At 47.8% G+C, this 19,810-nt stretch overlaps 2 protein-coding genes across 3 annotated transcripts in view; one reads left to right on the forward strand and one right to left on the reverse strand.

Annotated features, from left to right (window-relative positions):
- Positions 1-932: 932 nt before the first annotated feature.
- SFXN1 (sideroflexin 1) overlaps positions 933-19,810 on the forward strand; it is a 40,289-nt gene continuing 21,411 nt past the window's right edge. Inside the window, exons 1-2 of one of the 2 annotated variants that reach the window (XM_040078063.2) lie at positions 933-952; positions 19,555-19,655. The gene's annotated coding sequence lies outside the window, so the exon portion shown is untranslated. Of the gene's footprint in view, positions 953-18,774; positions 18,851-19,554; positions 19,656-19,810 lie in introns of those variants that run through there. The other variant, XM_040078062.1, reaches the window with a different exon arrangement.
- Positions 2,631-7,405, reverse strand: DRD1 (dopamine receptor D1). Its single transcript, XM_040078061.2, has 2 exons — positions 6,343-7,405; positions 2,631-5,621 (listed from the first exon to the last, which is right to left on the reverse strand). Exon 2 carries the CDS (start codon positions 5,611-5,613, stop codon positions 4,255-4,257), a length of 1,359 nt encoding a protein of 452 aa, XP_039933995.1. The 5' UTR covers positions 5,614-5,621; positions 6,343-7,405; the 3' UTR covers positions 2,631-4,254.

Here is a 19,810-nt window from a genome sequence, read left to right on the forward strand (position 1 = left end):
ACAAACAGAAAAATACCTTCAGTCACGAGGAAGCAAAGCCAGAAAAAAAAAAAAAAAAAGTTCTTTGGTTTATGTGGGTAAACTTGCATTCATGTCCTGTCCTGGGAAAGGGACACAGCGAGGTTCACTCTGCAGAGGAAAACGCTGCTGGAGGGGAGCAAGGCAGGGAGAAAAACATGAGCAGGGCAAGGAGAAAAGCATGAGCAGGGCAGGGAGAAAAACATGAGCGAGGCAGGGAGAAAAGCATGAGGAGGGCAGGGAGAAAAACATGAGCAAGGCAAGGAGAAAAGCATGAGCAAGGCAGGGAGAAAAGCAGGAGCAGGGCAGGGAGAAAAGCATGAACAAGGCAGGGAGAAAAGCATGAACAAGGCAGGGAGAAAAACATGAGCAAGGCAGGGAGAAAAGCATGAGCAGGGCAGGGAGAAAAGTGCCTGATTCCCCCAGAGTAGACTTGGGGACCATCCTGGTGGGAGCAGTGACATCCCATGTCCTGGCACTCCACTGCTCCTCTGTGGCCCTGCCTCTGCCCAGCCCATTGCAGCACACGGTGAGAAAACACCTTCCTGGGGGTGGTTTTCCACCAACCTGGCCAAAGTTGTCGCAGGGGAGACACTCAGCAATGGGTTCCGGAGCAGCAGCTGCCCGCCAGGGTGGGACAGCCAGCAAATCCTCGCAGGCTACTCCAGCCCAACCTCACCGGTCAGCTCCCTGTCGCCAGCTCCAGAGAGCCCAGCGGGGGCCTGGCACTCCTCCAGCCCCCGGGGTGCAGCCTGACATTGGTGTGAGCAGCAGCTCCAGCAGAAGGCTGGTTTCGAGCAGCCGGGGAGCAGGGTCAGAGCAGGTAACGAGCGCAGGTTCTGAGCAATGAATTCAGCACATAAATAGAGGAGCGGTCAGGTGCGTGCTGCTGTCCCTGCCAGCCGCCCCTGACACTGCCCAGGCTCTGCTCCAGGTAAGGGAGGCATTTCTGGGAACAGGATGTGGGAAGGGGACTCTTGGCTGTGCTGGGGGGGAAGGATTTTTAATTTGGAATTTTTTCCAAGCAAAGGGTAATCGGGGCAAATAAAGCCAAAAAAAGGCAACAGAAAGGCTCTGGTAGTAGTAATGGGAGGAAAGGCAGAGAGGACAGGTAGAGGCACGTGCTGGAAAGGCTGGGAAGTAAATGGTAAATGGGATGTGTTGGTAAACGAGGATCAAGGACAATTCATGTTGTTTTAAAATGTATAAAGGAGGAATGTATAAAGGAAAAAGAGCCAGAAGTAAAATTAGTTAAATCAAATGAGAGACAAATCAATAAATTAAAGTCATCCAAGTGTCTCCCCAGCCTCTCACACCTAGGGGACACTCCCAGCATCAAGAGCAACAGCACTTCACCAGACTTCACAGAACCCCCTGAAACTCAGATCCTTCTGCAAGGAGAGAGGTTCTGTGACAGTTCCTGGTCAAACAGAGCAAATATGTGTTATAGAATACAAATCATCCCCTATGAACTCATGCAGAAAACAGCACCTTGCTTTACACGACCTCCTTAAATCATATTCTGTATTTTGCTTTTATATCAGGCTGCTGGGAGTTTCGAGGATAAGTAAGAAACCATGGGGCTTTCTCTTTGGCCTGTGTACTTTTTAAGAAACGAAGCAGTTCCTCAAAGGAACCCCCAGAAGAATCAGGGATTAGGAAATTTTCCCAAAGGAGCCCAGACAGGTTGGAGGCAGTCAGGGCGCCCTGTTTGCCTCAGAGCTGGTGCTTCAGTGACCCCCAGGGGCAGCCAGGGAGGGGACCTGGACATTCCCACAGCTCCTGCACCAGCTCCAGTCCCAGGTCCTGCTGGTGCTGCTCGAGGCAGAAGTGACCATGTGGATTCGTTTCTTCACTTCAAAATGAATCTGCTGACAGAGGCAAAAGCAAGGGGCTGCCAGGAGCAGAGGGATCCTCAGCTGCACCCATCATCACCTCACTGCTGAAATGGTTCATTTTGCTCCAAAAAAACCAGACACTGGCAGTGGGGCTGTAGCAGGCTTTGATAAGGCTTATTTCTTTTGTTCCTCCACATCTTGGGAGGAAAAAAAGGAAAAAGGAAAGGAAAAACAACAATAAAAACATATTATAAACCAAATTCACTATGCTGTTACACCAAGGCAAAAATTAATCTTTTAAATAAAAGTCATCAGTGGGTCGAGCTTTACACATTTAAAGCAGAGAGTGGCTGTTTCCAAACTGCTTTTACTGCTTTCAAATCCTCATTTCGAGCAAGAGCTCTGTGGTCTCTAGTAAGGAGGTTTTCCTCTGCTTCCAACAGAAATTCCCATCTGCCTCATGGGTGTGATCCCAAACAAGGGCAAATAGGAAAATAAAGGAGCCATCCTTCCCTTTAACACAATCAATACAACTGCCAAAAACCAGCGTGTATTTAATAAATGCAATGTAGATTGCTTTATTTGACCTTCTGTTCACAAAATAATTTTATTATATGTATGAAAGCAGCATACAGGCAATAAAATTATGAAAACATTCACAATACATAAATACACAGACCTGATGCAGGATGTATATAGTTCGTTAGACTTTAAGTTTTTTTTTTCCCCTCTCAGTTCTCTTTTCCTGACAACACTTTTTTTTTTTTTTTTTTTTTTTTTTTTTTTTTGATATATGTTACGAAAAAGTTGCTCCAAAGGGTATTTTCTCCCATTCAGAAAAGAAATGGATTTCTTTGAATGCTGCTGAATATTAACACCCAGTGTTCCTGTTGCTAATGCTCACTGGTTGCTTTTGGCATTACAGAGGGAAAGCAGCAGGGAAGGACGGTGGAAAAGTAGCAGGATTTTTTTTTTTTAATTAAACATTGGCAACTTCTTTGGAGTTCACAGGAGGATTTCGAGATGGAGGCTGCAGTTCCACCCGTATTTAGAAATGTTTTAATCCAAAATAGTAATGAGGCCACTATTCCTTATCGATTGGAGTATTGACATGGCAATCACTGAACTGCAATGTCCTCGCAGAGTAAAGCACCAGGGACCTCAGGTTTAATTCTGACTGTGACAGAGGAGCAGACAGACAGCAGGGTCCAGGTGGTCCTGCAGGATAACAAGGACCTTCCTACCATTATAACCCAGTGTGTTTCTTCAGAAAAGATATCCAAGACTCGAAATAAGAAAAGTCTGAGAAAGCTGTTTATCTTACATAAATACAAAACACTATGTACTAAGAATTGTTATCTAAGAAGCTTTCCTTCCCAAATCGGATTCCTCTTAAGGTTGTAGTCATATTTAAGGTATTTACAGATCCACAAACTTGACATTCTAGCAGTCTCTGTAACATGAAACTTTTTAAAAAATAAATAGCAGCAATTTCTTTTATTTCTATAAGGGAAGAGAATTCTGCAACTCAGTCAACTCTGGTCCTATCTTTTGAAAGAAATCCCACTTAAAAATAATAAAAAAAAGCCCACAAGCAAGCAAACTCCACACAGCATCAGTTCTGTCAATTCCTTCATTTCTTGCTGAGCTTCTTAACATTCCTCCTTCCCCTCACCAGCTCTTCAGACTATCAGAGCTTGTAATAAAGTGCTGACTGGTTGACTGGTCAAAATGCAGTTATGACACTCCAAAAATATCCCATTATTTAAACATCTTAAATAACATAAATAAAGCTAGATCTGTTATAACATATGAAAAATATCAATTTAAAACAATAAATAAATAAAACCAGTATCAACATATTACCTCCCAAAGCTTTAAAAATAACCATTCTCATTATAAGGCTCAATTATTTGTCAGAAATAATTTTAAGAAGGCATCTACCTACCTTTACAATCCCTCAGTCTTTAATTAGGACCTGTTAACACCCACTATCACAAGACACAGCAATCTTTTAACTTCTAGTAAACATTAATCTTTAAATACTCAACATTTATCTTTTGCCTCACTTTTAGCTAGAAATTGGTTTCTCTGTACAGAGAAGAAGCAACATTTTCTTTGTAACTGCACTGTATCTAAATTTGTAGATTTTCCTCAGTATGAACAGTACAGTTTAATACCCTTTTTTTATAACCAATTTCCAGTATCTTTTTCTGTTTGAAATGTTAAATTTGCTCTGAATGCCAGGGAAATTAATTCTGGGCTTGGTGTAAACCTGCATTTTTCTCCCTTAGAGCTTAAGTTCTTAGCAAAAAAAATCTTGTACATCTTTTTTTTTTTTCCAAAAAAAGATTATTACAATATACACCATTAGGTCTTGCTGAGTAAACCTTGCTGTTCAGGTCTTATGCTGCCCATTCTGTGTGATGGGATTGATCTTTTCCAAAGAAACATCAGCTTCATAATCCAAGATACCCGACAGTGCTGGAGACATTTTCTCCAAGGTCTTTGACAGTTCACCCTCGTCTTCCTTTTTAAGAGGTTCTTCTTCCGGGCACATAATTGAGTGTGGAATCAGATAAACCAGATTAGACTCTTTGGGGCTGGACCCTTTGGGCTCGTGCTGGCTGGAAAAAACCACTGCCCCGTTGTTGTTAATGCTGACAGTCTCGATGGCGTTGCCAGCCATGGGGCAGAGCCTGTAGCAGCCCAGCAGGGTGGAGAATGCCTTGCGGAAATCAGCGTTGAAGGCATAAATGATGGGGTTGAGGGAAGAATTCGCCCATCCGAACCATATAAAAACATCAAAGGTGGTGGAATTAATGCAGAAAGCCTCTGCTCCCTTGGACGGCTGGGCGGGCTCGCAGAAGGGGATCATGCAGTTCAACACAAAAAATGGCAACCAGCAGCACACAAACACCCCCATGATCACCGAGAGAGTCTTTAACACCTTTGTTTCCCTCTTGAAGGACATCTTGAAGTTGCTCTCTGGCTGCTGGCAGTCCATGCTGCTCCTGTTGCCCCCCGGGTTCTGGCAGTTCTTGGCGTGCACTGCTGCTCTCTCCAGAGCCGAGATGCGCCGGATTTGCTTCTGAGCAATCCGGTATATCCTGGTGTAGGTCACTATCATGATGGCCACGGGGATGTAGAAGCTAATTAGAGAAGAGGAGATGGCATACATCCTGTTTAGGCTAGAATCACAGTTGTCCATGCTTACACCTTGTAAGCTGGCATTGAAGTCCAAAAAGCTCGTGGTTGTAGCCTTGTGCCAGTTCAGCTGCACCGGGATGAAGGAGATCAACACGGACAAAGTCCACGCCACGCTGATCATGATGAAGGCAGCCTTGGGGGTCATTTTCCTCTCGTACCTAAACGGGCTGGAGATGGCCCAGTACCTGTCCACACTAATGACACAGAGGTTTAAGATGGAGGCTGTTGAGCACATAATATCAAAGGCCACCCAAATGTTGCAAAATGAACCAAAAGGCCAGAAACCGGCGATCTCAGCCACAGCTTTCCAAGGCATGACCAAAACTGCCACTAAGAGATCTGACACAGCCAAGGAGATGACAAAGAAGTTGGTCACCTTGGACCTGAGGTGGCGAAACCTAATGACAGCTGCGCAGACCAGCGTGTTTCCCAGCAGCGTGGAGAGGATCAGGAGTGAGAGGAAGCAGCCCGTGAGGATCCGAAAGGAAGAGGAGTCCCTTTCCACCAGCAACCCTTCCCCGTCCATAGTGGTCTCGTTCCAAGTCATAGTTTCTCCTGAGGGAAAATCATATCATGATTTTCATGACGACATCAACTCCTCTCCTTGCAGAGATCAGAGACATCAGACGTCTGTTAATTACTCATCACCAAACCGACCAAAGGTCTTTTCCTACTGCCCCTTCACCCCCAGACGGACCTCATCCTCTTTGAATCACCCTGAACAACATCCTGAAAGCTCTGTGAGCAGGAACTGAAAATGCACAAACACAGTCCACCCTACAAACAGGGGTTTTTAGCAATCCCTTCAGAAACACACTGCACCACCCCGGCATGGAGTAGCCGAACTCAGCCAGCTCACCTGGAAATGTTCAGCTGCCGTCCTCCGCAAACACACCCCACACACAGCAAAGCAATCACTTTTCCATGCTTGCATCTATTCCCACTTAAATGGACTATTGATCGAGTGTTTCCCGTGTCCACTGCACCAGCCCTTCGTATTTACTGAAGCGCATTAGACAAGATGCCTTTTCTCTAGATCCCTAAATGTCTCACTGAGGAAACACTCCATCCTTCCTCCTCGGTACATTCCTGTTACAAAATGCACCAGTCCTCTGCTTCTCGGCAGCATCAGAAAGCAAATCTTCACTTTGTTTCAAACTGTTTTACATTTCCAAGACAAAATGAATAAACATACAGTAGGTGTGTTTTAAAGGTTCTCAGCGAGAAGTAGCTCAGGTTATTTAGTTTGACTTAAACAAGAAATGCTGGCTCCTACCTTTCACCTCTGATTCCCTGTTTGCTCTGGGACGCAGGGCCGTCTCTCCTCCTGTTTTACTTTTGGAATTGCATAGCAAAACTTATATACAAAACCAACACAGGAACACTGCATTGCATCGTGTATGTGGGCCTTTTCTTTTTTTCCCTGAAAGTGTAAATCGGCAGAGCAGAAGTAAGAGTTGGACCACCAGGAGTTAGTTTTCGAGGGAGCAGCAGGTCTGTGGCGTCGGACCGTGCGTGACGGACCCTGCTGGTGCGTGCCCAGCTCCCTCCATCCCACGGCCCCTGCTGATCACTCTGCAAACTTTGTTGGCCGCATCAGTCCCAGTCGCACTTTGTACATCCCGTTGAGGCGGCACATCAGGGCAAATCATCCCAGGCAAAAGGCACGGTATTCCCAACGCTGGCAAGAGCCGATTACCAGTTTTTCCCTCGGTCGTTAGCCGGATGAAGAAAGAGGCGAGAGGAGGAGAAGGACCCGAGTGACCTTCCCTCGGCCACCGAGCCGGCGATGCCCGCAGTGGGTTCCTCTTCCAGCAGGAACAAGTCGCTTCAACACTCCGCTGCCAGGTTATAGCTCTCCATAACTACTCCGGAATAATCCCACCTCCTGCTCAGCGGGGCAGCGCTCCAGGGATCGAGTCCAGCTCTTATCATGCTTTTTCCCTCTCGGAAAGGGAAAAGCGGAGGCAGCTCCTCACGCTCTCCCGCTGCCCGCCCCGGGCCGCGCATCTCCCGGCTTCCTTCTGCCCGGGGCAGGGCTCGGCAGCGTGGCCCCTCCAGGAACGCTCTGTCTGCCTGGCGACTCCTTCCTAGAGGATTAAGACAAGGGAATGACAGGCACGGAGGCACACAGCCGGCAAAAAGCCACCCCCCTTCTCCTCCTCTAACATCTTCGGTCGGGCTCCGCTTCTTCTGGGCAGCTCTTCCTGCCTTCCTGGGGAATAACGTCCCGGGCAGCCGGGGCGAGAGGCAGAGCGGGGCTCCGGGAGCGGCTCTGGCGGAGTTTAGCGCAGCCGGGATTTACTTTTGCCGTCCCTAGCTGCGGGGCGCTGCGAGCCGCGCTCGGTGCGCTGATGCGGACAGTGAGTACCGGCCCCGCGCCTCCGCGACGGGCGATGCTCGGGAGGGGCCGCGGGGCGAGGCACCGCCGAGCCGGGGGAGCGGCGATAGCCCTGAGCACGCCGGGGAGCGTGGGGCAGGGGCCGGGGCTGGGGGCTCGGCCGGGGCAGCGCTCCGTGCGCGCCGCCCCCCGCCTGGCGCAGCCCCCGGCTCCCGGCGCAGCCGCGGCCGCCGGGCTCCCTCTCCTGGGCGGGGGTGGCGCGGATGGAGGACAGCGGCCGCAGGCGTCCCACGGCGCTCACACCGCGGCCGGCATCGTCATCCCTCGAGCAGGGAGCGGGGAAAAGCCACGGACGGGTTCCGCGTCCCGGCTGGATGGTGCGGGCTCAGGCGAGGGCACGGAGAGGGACAAACGGAGCATCCCCGAGGGCAGGGAAAGCTCGCCCGAGCAGACCCGCAGCCCGCAGCTCCCTCCAAAACCTCTGGTGAACTCCCACATCCCCCTCCCCGTTAGGCAGTGAGCATCAAAAGTGGTTGTTCCTCAGATCATTCTTTCTACAAAAGGGTTTTTTCTTGCTTACCTTAGCTGCAACAGGCAGGGAAAGATGAACATGCTGATTTGCAACCTTTGCATGGGAATCTTACTTTCCCCCCCCCAAAAAAAAAAAAAAAAAAATATATATATATATATATATATATATCTCAGAAAATAAATATAAAAGACATCACAGGGAGGATTAAAAACCTCCGAGAAGAACTAATACTCTTAATTAAAAGTTGTCAACATAAATTCTGTGGGGTCCAGCATTTGTAAAGTTGCTTTTGAGCCATCTATAATTTCTCATAATGTCACTTAAAGCAGAGACAGTGCTAAGATAACCTTGACTAGTTAACTGAAAGACTTGTTTTCCTTTCCCCTTCTCTTTCTTTTTTTTATAAATTTTAACTGCTTCTCACCAAGTTCTCATCCTGCCCTCCCCCTGCTTATTATCCTGTCCTTTAATCATCATTCATCCCCAGAGGAGGGTGAAAATAGACAAGAAAATGAATCCTGTGCTGTTTGGTAATTGAGATCTCTAATGAAACTCACTGTGAGTTTTCTATTTCCAAGATCCTTTTTTCTATTGTCTCCTGTTCTTAAAGCTCTGCACTGGTGAGGTTTAGTTCATGATAAGTATTTGCTGCAAATGTTGCACATTCCTGTTTTTCTATAGAAACCCTGGGCTGAGGGGAACATTACCTGCAGAAGAAGCCAATGTGCACACCCGATTTTATTTGCAATAACTTCCAGAGACTCTCCTAAAATGTCTTTCAACCACAGCCATCCTGGATTATTCCAGGAGAAATCACAACTTGCAATCGCCCAAAAAGCAACGTTTTTAGGGCATATTGGAGAGAAGTACTGAGGTACACAACGCAGAGGAGAGAGGAATCTGCTCTCAAGCATCTGCTTATCAGCTCATCCAGTGAACTCTTCTTTTCAGTTCATTTTTACCAGGGAGTGGCCTTTCCTGGGGAGAGGCTGGATTCAGCATTGGAAGAGCTGAATGCTGCTGCTATGAGTGAGGGGTTCATGTGAATCTGACATTAAAAAAATCCTTTTGGGACCACTCACAGCAGCATATAAGACTCTCACAGTCCTTTTTTTTTTTTTTTTTTTGGCAATTCAAACATCAGTTTCAGAAGCCAGAGCCTCTATCCCACCTCTTCCCTAAGTTTGTGTGACCAGCCCAGGGATGAAGGTGAGGTCTGGCTCAGCCCTGACTGCAGAGCCCCTTCAGCAGTTTCAAACACCAGCAGTTCAGCCAGGGCACCCTGCTGTACTCATTTGTCACTTCTGCTAATTTATGAGCTTTTAAAACTTTCATAACTTAACAGTCACACCCAGGTGAGGAACAAAACGCGAAATCCACTAAACCCCTGTTATTATTTAGGTACATTTAATGCTGGGATTAGGCAGCAGATTGCCACAACTCTGGGAGCCAGTCACACGAGTGCTGGGTCATTTTTCCTTTTGCTGCTCTCTGACCAAGCTGTCCCCAGCCAGTGGGAGCAGAAACAGCTCTGGTCCAGCTCTGGGCTTGCCTGAAACTGTCAGCAACAGGAGGATGGTGCAGGTGCTTCCTGGAGATTCAGAAACAACCACAGAGCTTGTTAAATTCTCCCCCAGGTACCCACATAAAACAGCTGCTTAACTTTATTTAATGGTTTTCAATCACTACCCACTGCTGCTGGCATCAAAGCAATGGCCAGCAAAGGAAAAGTTTTTTGTCTTTATTCCCACCTGCTCCTCCCAGGAACTGCTGGTTGGAGAAGGCCCTACTTGGTTCATATGAAGACTTAAAAATATAAATACTCAGCAGCACTTTGATCCAAATGATCTTAATTCAAGCAGAAATTAGCTACTGAGAGGCCAAGTCCAAGCTGAGCAAAGCCCAGATCTTGCATTCAGAGATGAACATTCTTTAACCTAAATGCACACACTAGACCTGGAAAATGGTTAGCAGATTTTACAAAATATATTGTAGTATGTGGATGCGATTTGTACTCACATCACCCTCAGGAGAACTTTTTGTGTCTGCAAGCATGGGATTTACTAAACAGGAAAGCAGCTGAGGCATATTATCAGAAATAACATCTAAAAGAGCTGTCAGATTTGTAAATAACTGATTATACTAATAAGCCAAGATAAATTTAGCCTCAATGTAACCTTCTTGGAAAAGTCAAGGGTTCCTGGAAATCCAACAGCTCTGAAGTCCTTTAAAGATCAGTGAAGCACATTGTTGAAATTGATATTATCATGTTGTGCATTCCATGAGGAAAACCATGCTAGAGACAAGAAAATCACAGAGCAAAGAGTGGTAGCAGAAAAAAAAAAAAAAAAAAAAAAAAAAAAAAACCACAAACTCTGCTAACCTCTCCAAGGATCTCAAGCTCACTCTTGAATGATAAAGATCCATCAGCAGGGAGAAAGGATCAGTGAGAGAAATGATTTCTTGTTCCCAAAGGCAGACAACAAGAGGCCTAAATATTCAGTATTTGAGAGTGGGCACTGTTTTTCTGATGGTAGATTACAGTGACTGCAGCTGGCCCTCAGAGCCTGGCAGATTCAGCAGGGCTGATCTCTCAGAAAGCACATCAGTGCCCTCGTGCATTTTGACTTGTGAACTATTTTTCCAATGGCAGCCACAGAGCATCTCTGGGTATCAGGTCACGAAGCACGTGAGGAAATTTGAACACTGGCAGGGAAAAGGAAAATCAAAAAAGCCCAGAGAGAAACACCATGTATGAATTTCAATGACTCTTTTGAGGGGCCTCATTCAGGCTGGGCACAGAGGGTGTTGCAGGAGGGTACAAATGGCAAAGATTTGCCGTGCAGTGCTGCTGCTTCCAGAGATCTGGAGCTCATGCACTGGCTGCAGGGAGTTCAGAAGGCAGGACCAGGCACTGCTGCTCCCCTGGTATCTCCCATCTCAGGCATTGATGCATCAGCACAGCCTCACTCCCAGCCAGGAGAGCCCAACTGCACCCCTGGGGTGCCCATGGAGCCCGCAGAAGGGATTTCTGCTCCGCAGGAGATGAGCCAGCAGCCTCTCAAAAGGCAGCCTCCTCACCCACGGGCTTTAGGAGTGCTGGGAAACCATCCTCTGGTTGTTCCATCTTCCCCTCACAGTGCCCTCCTGCTCAGAGCCTGTTCAGGCTCTGCTCCCCTTCGTCTCCCTCCCCAGTGATCCCTCTCTGCATCACCCCAGAGCAGGTTTCAGCTGGTTCAGCCCCGCAGATTTTACAACAAAATGGCTCTTTTTGGAGAGATGAGGAAGACAAGAAAGAAAGAGAAGCACCAAACCTGCTGCCAGGGATCCAAGCAGAAGCTGTTACCTGCACAGTCCCCAGCCCCAGGAGCTGTGGGTAATTTAAACTCAGTGTGATGCTGCCAATAACTGTGTTATTTAATCTGCAGAGCTCATGCAGTGACTTTATATGGGGTTTTTCCAGTTCTACCCACTCACTCCCACAGCATCAGAGAAAGAAAATTTTCCCACAAGGAATACTTGGAGTGACCTTCCTCTTGCAGCTCAACCTGCTCTGCCAATCCAAAGACCATTTACCGGTTCTTAAATCACCCTGGAAATTACTCAAGCAGGGAAACCTAAAATTTCCCCCCTTTTCTTTCTGGGATTTCCATCTGCCAGAGATACGGGGCAGGAGAGGGATTACTGCCCTGCCAACACTTCCCTCCAGAGTGGGTAGAGAGCCAAACTGCAGAGGATGATGAGAATAAATTATAGCTGAGAGAAGAGCTCTAAGGAAAGGAAAATGCATCCTCCAACTGCTTCATCCCTGCGGCACAGCAGAACAGTGCCAGGAAATCCACAGCAAACTAACAAGACCCTTTCTTTAAAATCAACAAATACAGAATATCTCAAAATTTCTGATCATTTCACTGACAAGTGTAGAGACTGGATGTACTCCTGAATTTTATATTCTAATCCATGTTTATCAAAACCTTAGCTGATTGCTAAGGGCCTACTATATGAAATGGCTCATAAAATAGTAAGTCAGCACAAAAATACAGAGTGGGCCATTGCCTTCCAATTTAAGCTTTATTTGCATATGCATAGTTTTTACTACTGTACAGCTTTAATTCTTTCACTTCACACTGGACATTTTAGGCCCTCAGAAAAAAAAAAACAAACAAAAAAAAAAAAACGAGTATGTGAATCAAAAGAAAAGTCATGGAGAAAATGACAGCACTTTTCATGTTAAAGATGGCTTTGACATATTAATTAGCATCCCAGAGATAAAATAAAGCCAGCAATACCGGATGATTCATTAGAATGAAATTAATCTGAGGAATAATTAATTCTGAGGGGATGGGGGGAAAAAAGGATACAAATAGATATATTAGCAGCGAAACTCTTCACAGATGAGTGTGACAGTGATCTCTAGCAGCAGTGGATGAGACTGCAGATAATACAATTTTCTCAGCAGATGGCTTGGTAGGTGGCACTCTCCCTCCAAAGCTTCTCTTACAGATTTACTCCTGAGCTGCATGCCAGCACCAAATAGATCCTTGCCCGTATTCCAGCCCAGCCCCTGATTGATGGATGGAGGAGAAATGTTTAACAGAAGAACTGTTTAACAGCAGATTTGTTGGTTTTCTGGTGCAGGACATGTGATGATGAAGAGTGTGCTTGGTACCCACAGCAAGTAGGTAATAGCTTGCCCTACCTTTGGTTATTAAATCCACATTATTACACATCCAGCGTGCTCAGGCTCCACAGCCCTGCCACTGGCAGGAGACAAATCCTTGAATTAAAGATAACTAAACCAATACTTACCAAAAAATTAGAAGCATCACTTCTCACTCGTAGTGAAGACTGGCAGCAGCATTTCAGAGCTGCACCACAGGGAGCCACAGGAGCCCAGCCGGGGCTCTCTGCACGGGGAGCAGCCCCACAGTGCCCACGGGGCACAGCAGGTCCAGCTGCAGCAGACAGGGTCAGTCCAGCAATGACCAGACCACTCCAAATGTGCCAGTCCTGCAGCTCTGCTGTCTCAGGCAGCATTTTCCCATCTGCAGCTCCTCACACAACCCTGCTGTTGTTGCGATGTTGCGGTTCCACCTTCAGGTTCTGGGATTAAACTCTCCTCCAAGGCTGCTTGTCAAAGTCAAATCGCACAGTCTGGGCTTGACAGCAGTCAGAAACATCCCACCAAGTTCAGTAAAACACTGGAACAGTATTCCAAACAAGAATCTGTACCAAGGTCTAAACCTTGGGCTGCTTCACTCCTCCTGACGTAACTTTCATTCACACTTTTGAAAAACCCGGTGATCCAACAGCCCCAAACTATGATGTTATCCCAAACCCACTCTCACCCTTGTTCACCTGGATCTGTTATCCTGTCCCAGCTTCCATGCCTGGCCCACCACATCAGGCAGAACTGTTTCTTCCCCCTAACATGAATAACTTCTCCCTCTTTGCATCCTGCTTCGATGTCCTTGGCTTTTCCCTGCCCTGTTGCTGAGACAGTCTCTAACAGGCTGTGCTTTCGCAGGCTGGAAATGTTCCCTGAGTTTCATTATCCACTTGTCAACATCTGTCCCAAGGTCAGGGGCCTTCCAAGGCAGCCAGTTCTTCCTCCTCCCTTCCCACAAAGCTCGTCAGGGCTCAGCTCCCCCAAGACAGGCATCCAGAGTCTCTTCCCAGTCCATCAAACCAGTTCTCTCTCTTTAGGAGAGGCCAAAAGGAGGGATGGCTTCCAGGTACAAGTTCCATGTCAGTAGAAAGTTCTCTGCTGCTTTCTAGCAATTGTGTGCTTTTTATAGGAATTCCCTTCTGCTTTCTGGAAGTTCCCTTTATAGGAATTCCCTTCTGCTTTCTGGAAGTTCCCTTCTGCTCTTTAGAAATTTCCCACAGCATTCTAAGAGCTGTGCATTTCCTTCTAGGATTTCTCCTCTGCTTTATAGCAATTCCTCCTCACTTCATATGAAATTCCCTCCAGTTTCCTGGGAAATTGTAGGCAATTTTTTCAGAACTCACATTTTGCTTTCCTGGGGTTCTCCCACGGCTTTCTAAGAATTCAATTTTTCTTTCTGAGGATTTCCCATAATTTTTCCATGAGTTCCTCGTAGTTTTTGAAGACTTTCCCGTGTTTTTCTGGACATTTTCCATACGTTTCCAGGAACTTCCTGCTGCTAAGAATCTCTCACTGCTCTCTAGGCACTTCTGTCAGCTTTCAGGTGTATCCACCAGGTTGTGGCACGGTGTCAAGGGTTGTTCCGTGCTGGTTGTGCTGCTGAGTGTTGTGACGTGCCAAATGCTATTCCCAGTTGTCCTCTGGTGCCCTGTTTTGTCATGTATGACAGATTTTTGTCATTGTTGTGCTGACACACCTGGTTCTCATGGTTTTAACTATTTTATAAAGCCATGGGAAAGCTCAGGAGGTGAAAGTAAAAGGATTAATCAATATCTGGTACCTAGACACAGATCAAAAAAAAATGTCAGGACTGTTTGAAGGAGTTGTGAGAGCCTGGGTGCTGTGGGGTGTCCCTACAACTCCTCTTGTCCCTACAGGTGTATTTTGACATCCCAGATAATTCTGCTGGTCAAGGTTCTTGCTGCCAACAGCAGCTGGCATGATCTTTCATGGCAGCCATGATCCCACACGAGACATTTATAAAAGAGCCACATCACAGAGGAAATGGCTTCCTAATCCCCTTGAAAGGCTGGTTTATCCCTTTAAACACAGCTTTATGTCCCTTCTAAATGCAGATTGGCTTTTCATCTTCATTCCCTTCCATTCTTATCCAATATAACTGTGCATCTAGAGAGAGAGGAGAATTGAGTATGCATTAATTTAGCTTGGCACAGAAGAGCATGAGTAACCTACAACTGAGTTCAAATATTGCAGATGGAGCCAAAGCATTTAAGTGATTTTGTAAGTAACACTCTATCAGCTTACATAAGAGTTTCATTACAATTTATACTGCCAAAAAATGTTGTGCTACTTGCCTGTTTGATCAAATTTCCCAAGATAATAGTTTATTCCTTATCAGCTGAGACTGGGAAAACAGGGTGGTGTTTTCTTATGCACCGACACAGACACGCAGAAATCTCTGGCTCATTTACAAAAGCAATCCTTGAACTCCCTCAGACTGTACCGATGTCCCAGTCTGAAGTTTGGATCTTGTACGTAAAATTAATAGATATTATGTCAGGAAACCACAGGAAATTCTGGACATAAGTGGTTCACCTCACCCAGCATTCTGCTCCTGATAGCAAAACCCAGCACAGAGCCTTCACAGGCACCTCCCATTGAGTGCTAATGAATAATTCCCAGAAAGGCTGCTGGTTTCTTCTGGCAAACCCCTGATAACAGCCAGCTTGGTGCCAAGGCCTGCTCCTGACATCATATTCCAGAGCCAGCCACTGAAAACACCCCAGATCCTTGCATGTGCCTTTGGGAACATCACCACATCATTCCCTACTGCTCTACAACTACTTTTTTCATGGAGCAGGAAAGTCTTGACATCTCCCACGTTTGCCTTCATGCTGACGGCACTGTTTTGAATCCAGGGTTTGAAATTCCTGGTCCTGCAGTGCCACTTACTGGACATTTCTGTTCATAAAAGCATGTGCAGCAGCTCTTCATTTATTTAATTGATTCCCAGGGTTAATCTGAAATGGAGAAAAACATAAAATACACCAATGTTCACTTAGGAATACAGGAAAGCAAATACAGTAAAGCTTATTTCTTAGATGAGGCAGTAATTATGGAAGAACAGAAATCCTCCTTTTCTGGTCAGTATAGGGAAGAATTTGCCCTGTAATAATCTGGGAATTCTTCCAGGTGGAAATATGCAGATGGTTAAATTCATCCCTAGTTCAACAAATGCATATGGGAGTCTGCAGGATTTATTAATATATCCCTTGGGAAATAAGGCAACTGAAAGAATGCTTCAAAAGGAGCTGGGGTAGGGTTTATTCGATTAATTCAGACAGACATTTTAATAGAGCCAAAAACATTTTAGTGTGAAAGTTAGTGCAGATGAAGACATAGAGTCAGAGGTCAGATATTCTTTGTGACTACACATATTCACCCATTCGCCTTTCATTTTGTAGCTCATGAGTAACTGGTGGTGATTGCTCAGAGCCATCTCGAGCCTTCTCGGGATTCGTGGCAAAAGATCAGATTTGTTACTCAGCAATGGGAGAAATGACTCGTCCAGTGAAAGAGAAGTTATGTAGCTGTTCAAAACCATCTGAGCACAGAGCAAACCATTAACTCATGCAGATTTGCATGTAGTGACTCAGAGAAAGAATTGAGGTGCTCATACATCCACAGTAAATATGCTGCAAGCAGAATTTCCACAGTGATGTGAAGAAAAGTCCATGTGTGGTTTTAAATCAGTTTAACAAATTCATATCTTTGGCATACAAGGAAATTATTAGAGGCAGAACACATCAGTCCTCAGAATGCAAACCACACAAAACAATGCCTGTTATACCCTACAACAACTAATTTATTTCCCTACACAACATCCAGCTGTTTCCATTTCCTGAACAAGGTGTTTTTTTCCTGCTCAGTCACTGCCATGTTTTTTAGCAACAAGTGTTATGGTCAGCTAGCATCACGAATGTGTCAGTGTTCATGGAGACTGGGGTCTGACTGACAAGATTAAAAAGAATTAGACATTAGGAGGGAAGTACATAGATTGTGCACAAATTTTGTTGTGCAGTGCAAGGATATCTGTGCTAATTTGTATTCTTCCATAATGGACTCTCACCTGGTATATTTGCACCTGCAATTGTCATATTTATATCTAAGATTGAAGTTGTGGAGCCACAGGGGAAAAAGAGCAGGAGACATCTGAGATTGGACGTGGCTGTGTCAGAATGAAGGTTGACTCCTAATTTTTTTATTGAAAACCATGAACTGAGTTGGCTTTCATTTAAAAACCGAAAACAAACTCCAGCCCACACAATTCTATTTTATGAGAAATATATATATATATATAAAATATCATAGAAGTTGAGTATTAACAGCAAAGATTTCATCAGTAAGTGCAACTCCACGAACATTTGATACCTGAGTAGAATCATGGCTTTTTAATATAAAATTCAGCATCCTGCAATGAGCAGGGAGAGGGAGGTCAGCCCTGTGTCCAAAGAGCTGAAGAGTAGGATTGCTCTGCTTGCACAGCTGCCACTCCTCCAGGGATGAGACCTGCAGACAGAGCAGGGATCTTCCAACGGGAATTTCAACAAAGAAGCTGGGCTGGGCTATAGATGGCACTTCCGATCCATCTCCGTGTTATTCTGACCCATAAAAGAGCTGAACGAGCCCAGTTTGTGGCTTGTAAAGGGGTCGAAGCAGTGCAGTGTCTGCACGCGTGTCCCCCTGCTACCAGGGGACTCCACATCAGGGATGGGACGGGATGGGATGGGATGGGATGGGATGGGATGGGATGGGATGGGATGGGATGGGATGGGATTGGGTTCGGGTCCACCTCCGGCTCGGTTCGGTCGGGCTCGGGCACCGCCGATCCCAAAGATTCCCATCACGGTGCTCCCCCTGTGCCCGCCCGGGGACAGTGTCACCTGCCGGGACACCTGGAATTAGCGACCAGGTCGCACGGGGCTGACGTGAACCTCAGGGGAATCAAAAAAAAAAACCAAACTAGAAGGTTTGAAATTCCTGGGTGTTTCTACTGTCGCGGCAGCCTAGCCATCCCTGGGAATAAGAGACAGAAGGAAAATGACGGTGGGGAGGCCACCGTCTGTCCCTGTGCCGGTTTCCTCCTCCACAGCTGCATCCAGAACATCGATACTGAGTATTTGAATTGCTGAAATAGAGACGAAGACACGTCCTGCCCTGAAAACCATGGACGAAATAATGGGAACATGATGTGCAGACGAGAGCGCTCCCGCTCGGAGCCTGGGAAAGGGCCGAGTCCAGCCAAAAAAAGGAGCCACGACGCTTTTGCAGGAGCTCTGCTGCCTTCCCCGTGCCCCCAGCGCACACCGGGGAGCCCGGCTGAGGAAGGGATGTCCCGCTCGAGTGCGGGCAGGGGGTGACAGTGACACGAGGATGCTCCTTATCTGCTAATGCACTGCTTATCTCCTCCCTCGGGTGTGAGCGCTGTGACAAAGCCTCAGAGCTTCGGAGCCGCCTCCTGAGCTGACAGTGCTGTCCTCACACACGGCGATTTATTGTCCCTCACCGCCGGGTTAGGGGCCTTAGTGCGGCTCGGGTTTCTGATAATAACCCTGAAACAAACAATCCCAATCCACTGCAGCCTGGAGGAAACTGACAGATCTCACCACGGCCCCCGCATGGGCCATTCGGGGCCACATTTAGGAGCTGGACTCGATGATCCTTGGGGGTCCCTCACAACTCAGAATAGTTTGTGGTTCTGGGATTTTGTGGTCTGCAGCTTCCTCAGTAGGGGCAGCGGAGGGGCAGAGCCGATCTGTGAGCAGAGATAGGACCAGGGAATCGCCGGAGCTGTGTCAGGGGAGAAAATTAGGAAAAGGTTTTTCACTCAGAGGATGATTTGGCTCCGCAGGGAAACCTAATAGAGCTCTCAAGGAGCATTTGCCTGGCAAACGCCCTCGGCTAACGGTGGGATTGTGGGGCGCCAGGAGCGGGATCCTGACGATCCCAGCGAGTCCCCTCCTGCACAGGATAGTCCATGAAATAATTAACTGCAGTAACCGTGCGAGAAATGCGAGCCGAGCCGAACCGAGCCAGGCCGGGCCGGGCCTTGCGGGCAGCGGGCTGAGGGAGGCGCGGGCGGCCCCGGCGCTGCCCGCACGGCGCTGCCCGGCCCGGCCCCGCCGGGGCGGAGCGAGGCGGAGCGGGGCGGCCCCGCCGCCTCCCGGCCCCTCGCCCGCGGCGCCGAGCGAGGCTCTTCCGGGCAGCGAGGCCGGGGCCGGGTGAGTACCGGGGCCGGGTGGTCCCCGCGAGGATGGGCTGCGGCCGGGGACGGGCGGAGCGGCCAGCGCCGGTGGCACTCGCGGTGCTGTGCCGGCGACCAGGCAGGGACCCAGCTCCATCTGCCACCTCAGTTCCCTCCGCAGGGACCCAGCCCCTCGTGTTGCTCTATCCCCTGCACCGGGGACCAGCCCCCCGTGTCGCCTCGGGCCCTCCGCAGAAGCCCAGCCCCATCTGTCACCTCTGTTACCCCTGCTGAGGCCCTGCTCTGTTTGTGAGCTCTCTTCCCTTCTCAGGGGTCCAGCCCTGTCTGCCTCCTCCATCCCCTCCACAGGGACCCAGCCCCATCTGTCACCCCAGGCCCTTCCACAGGGGTCCAGCCCCGAATGTCCATCCAGCCCCTCCACAGGGACCAGCCCCGTGTCACCTCATTCCCCTGCAGAGCCCCTGATCTGTTCGTCACCCTGTCCCCTCCACAGGAGTTCGGCCCCATGTGCCAACCCATCCCCTCCACAGGGGCCCTAGCTCTGTGTGTCACCCCTGTCACCTCCCCAGGGTGCCAGCCCCATGTGCCACCCTGTCCCTGTGGAAGCAGGGCTGGACGGTGACGGTGTGGGGCTGTCACAGCCCCCTCCTCCCTGCACATGTACCACTCCCTGCTTCCCCAAAGCCTGCCCCTGACCACTCGCTGTCCCCTGTGTCACAGGGATTTCGTGACAGCGGCACAGATTCCAGGCCTGCAAGAGACAAGCCTCCCTGCTGCAGGGTCATCATTTCCAGGGGAGGAACACGCCAAATAACTCCAAGGTCAGACACCTGGTAGTCGGAGACAGAATTTTAATTATGAGTATTAATATATTTTTTTAATTTATTGAATTATAAATCATCTGTTATTATATACTGGCGGGTGGGGTGAAGATTTGCTTCGTATCAATGTGAAATTAAAATACCACCTGGATGGA

This window comes from Hirundo rustica, chromosome 14 (assembly GCF_015227805.2).
Source record: "Hirundo rustica isolate bHirRus1 chromosome 14, bHirRus1.pri.v3, whole genome shotgun sequence".
In the NCBI taxonomy this organism is placed as follows: Eukaryota; Metazoa; Chordata; class Aves; order Passeriformes; family Hirundinidae; genus Hirundo; species Hirundo rustica.

What these genes read in the sequence shown, in the direction of transcription:
- DRD1 (XM_040078061.2), bottom strand. Translation starts at nt 5,613, where the DNA reads ATGACTTGGAACGAGACCACTATGGACGGGGAAGGGTTGCTGGTGGAA.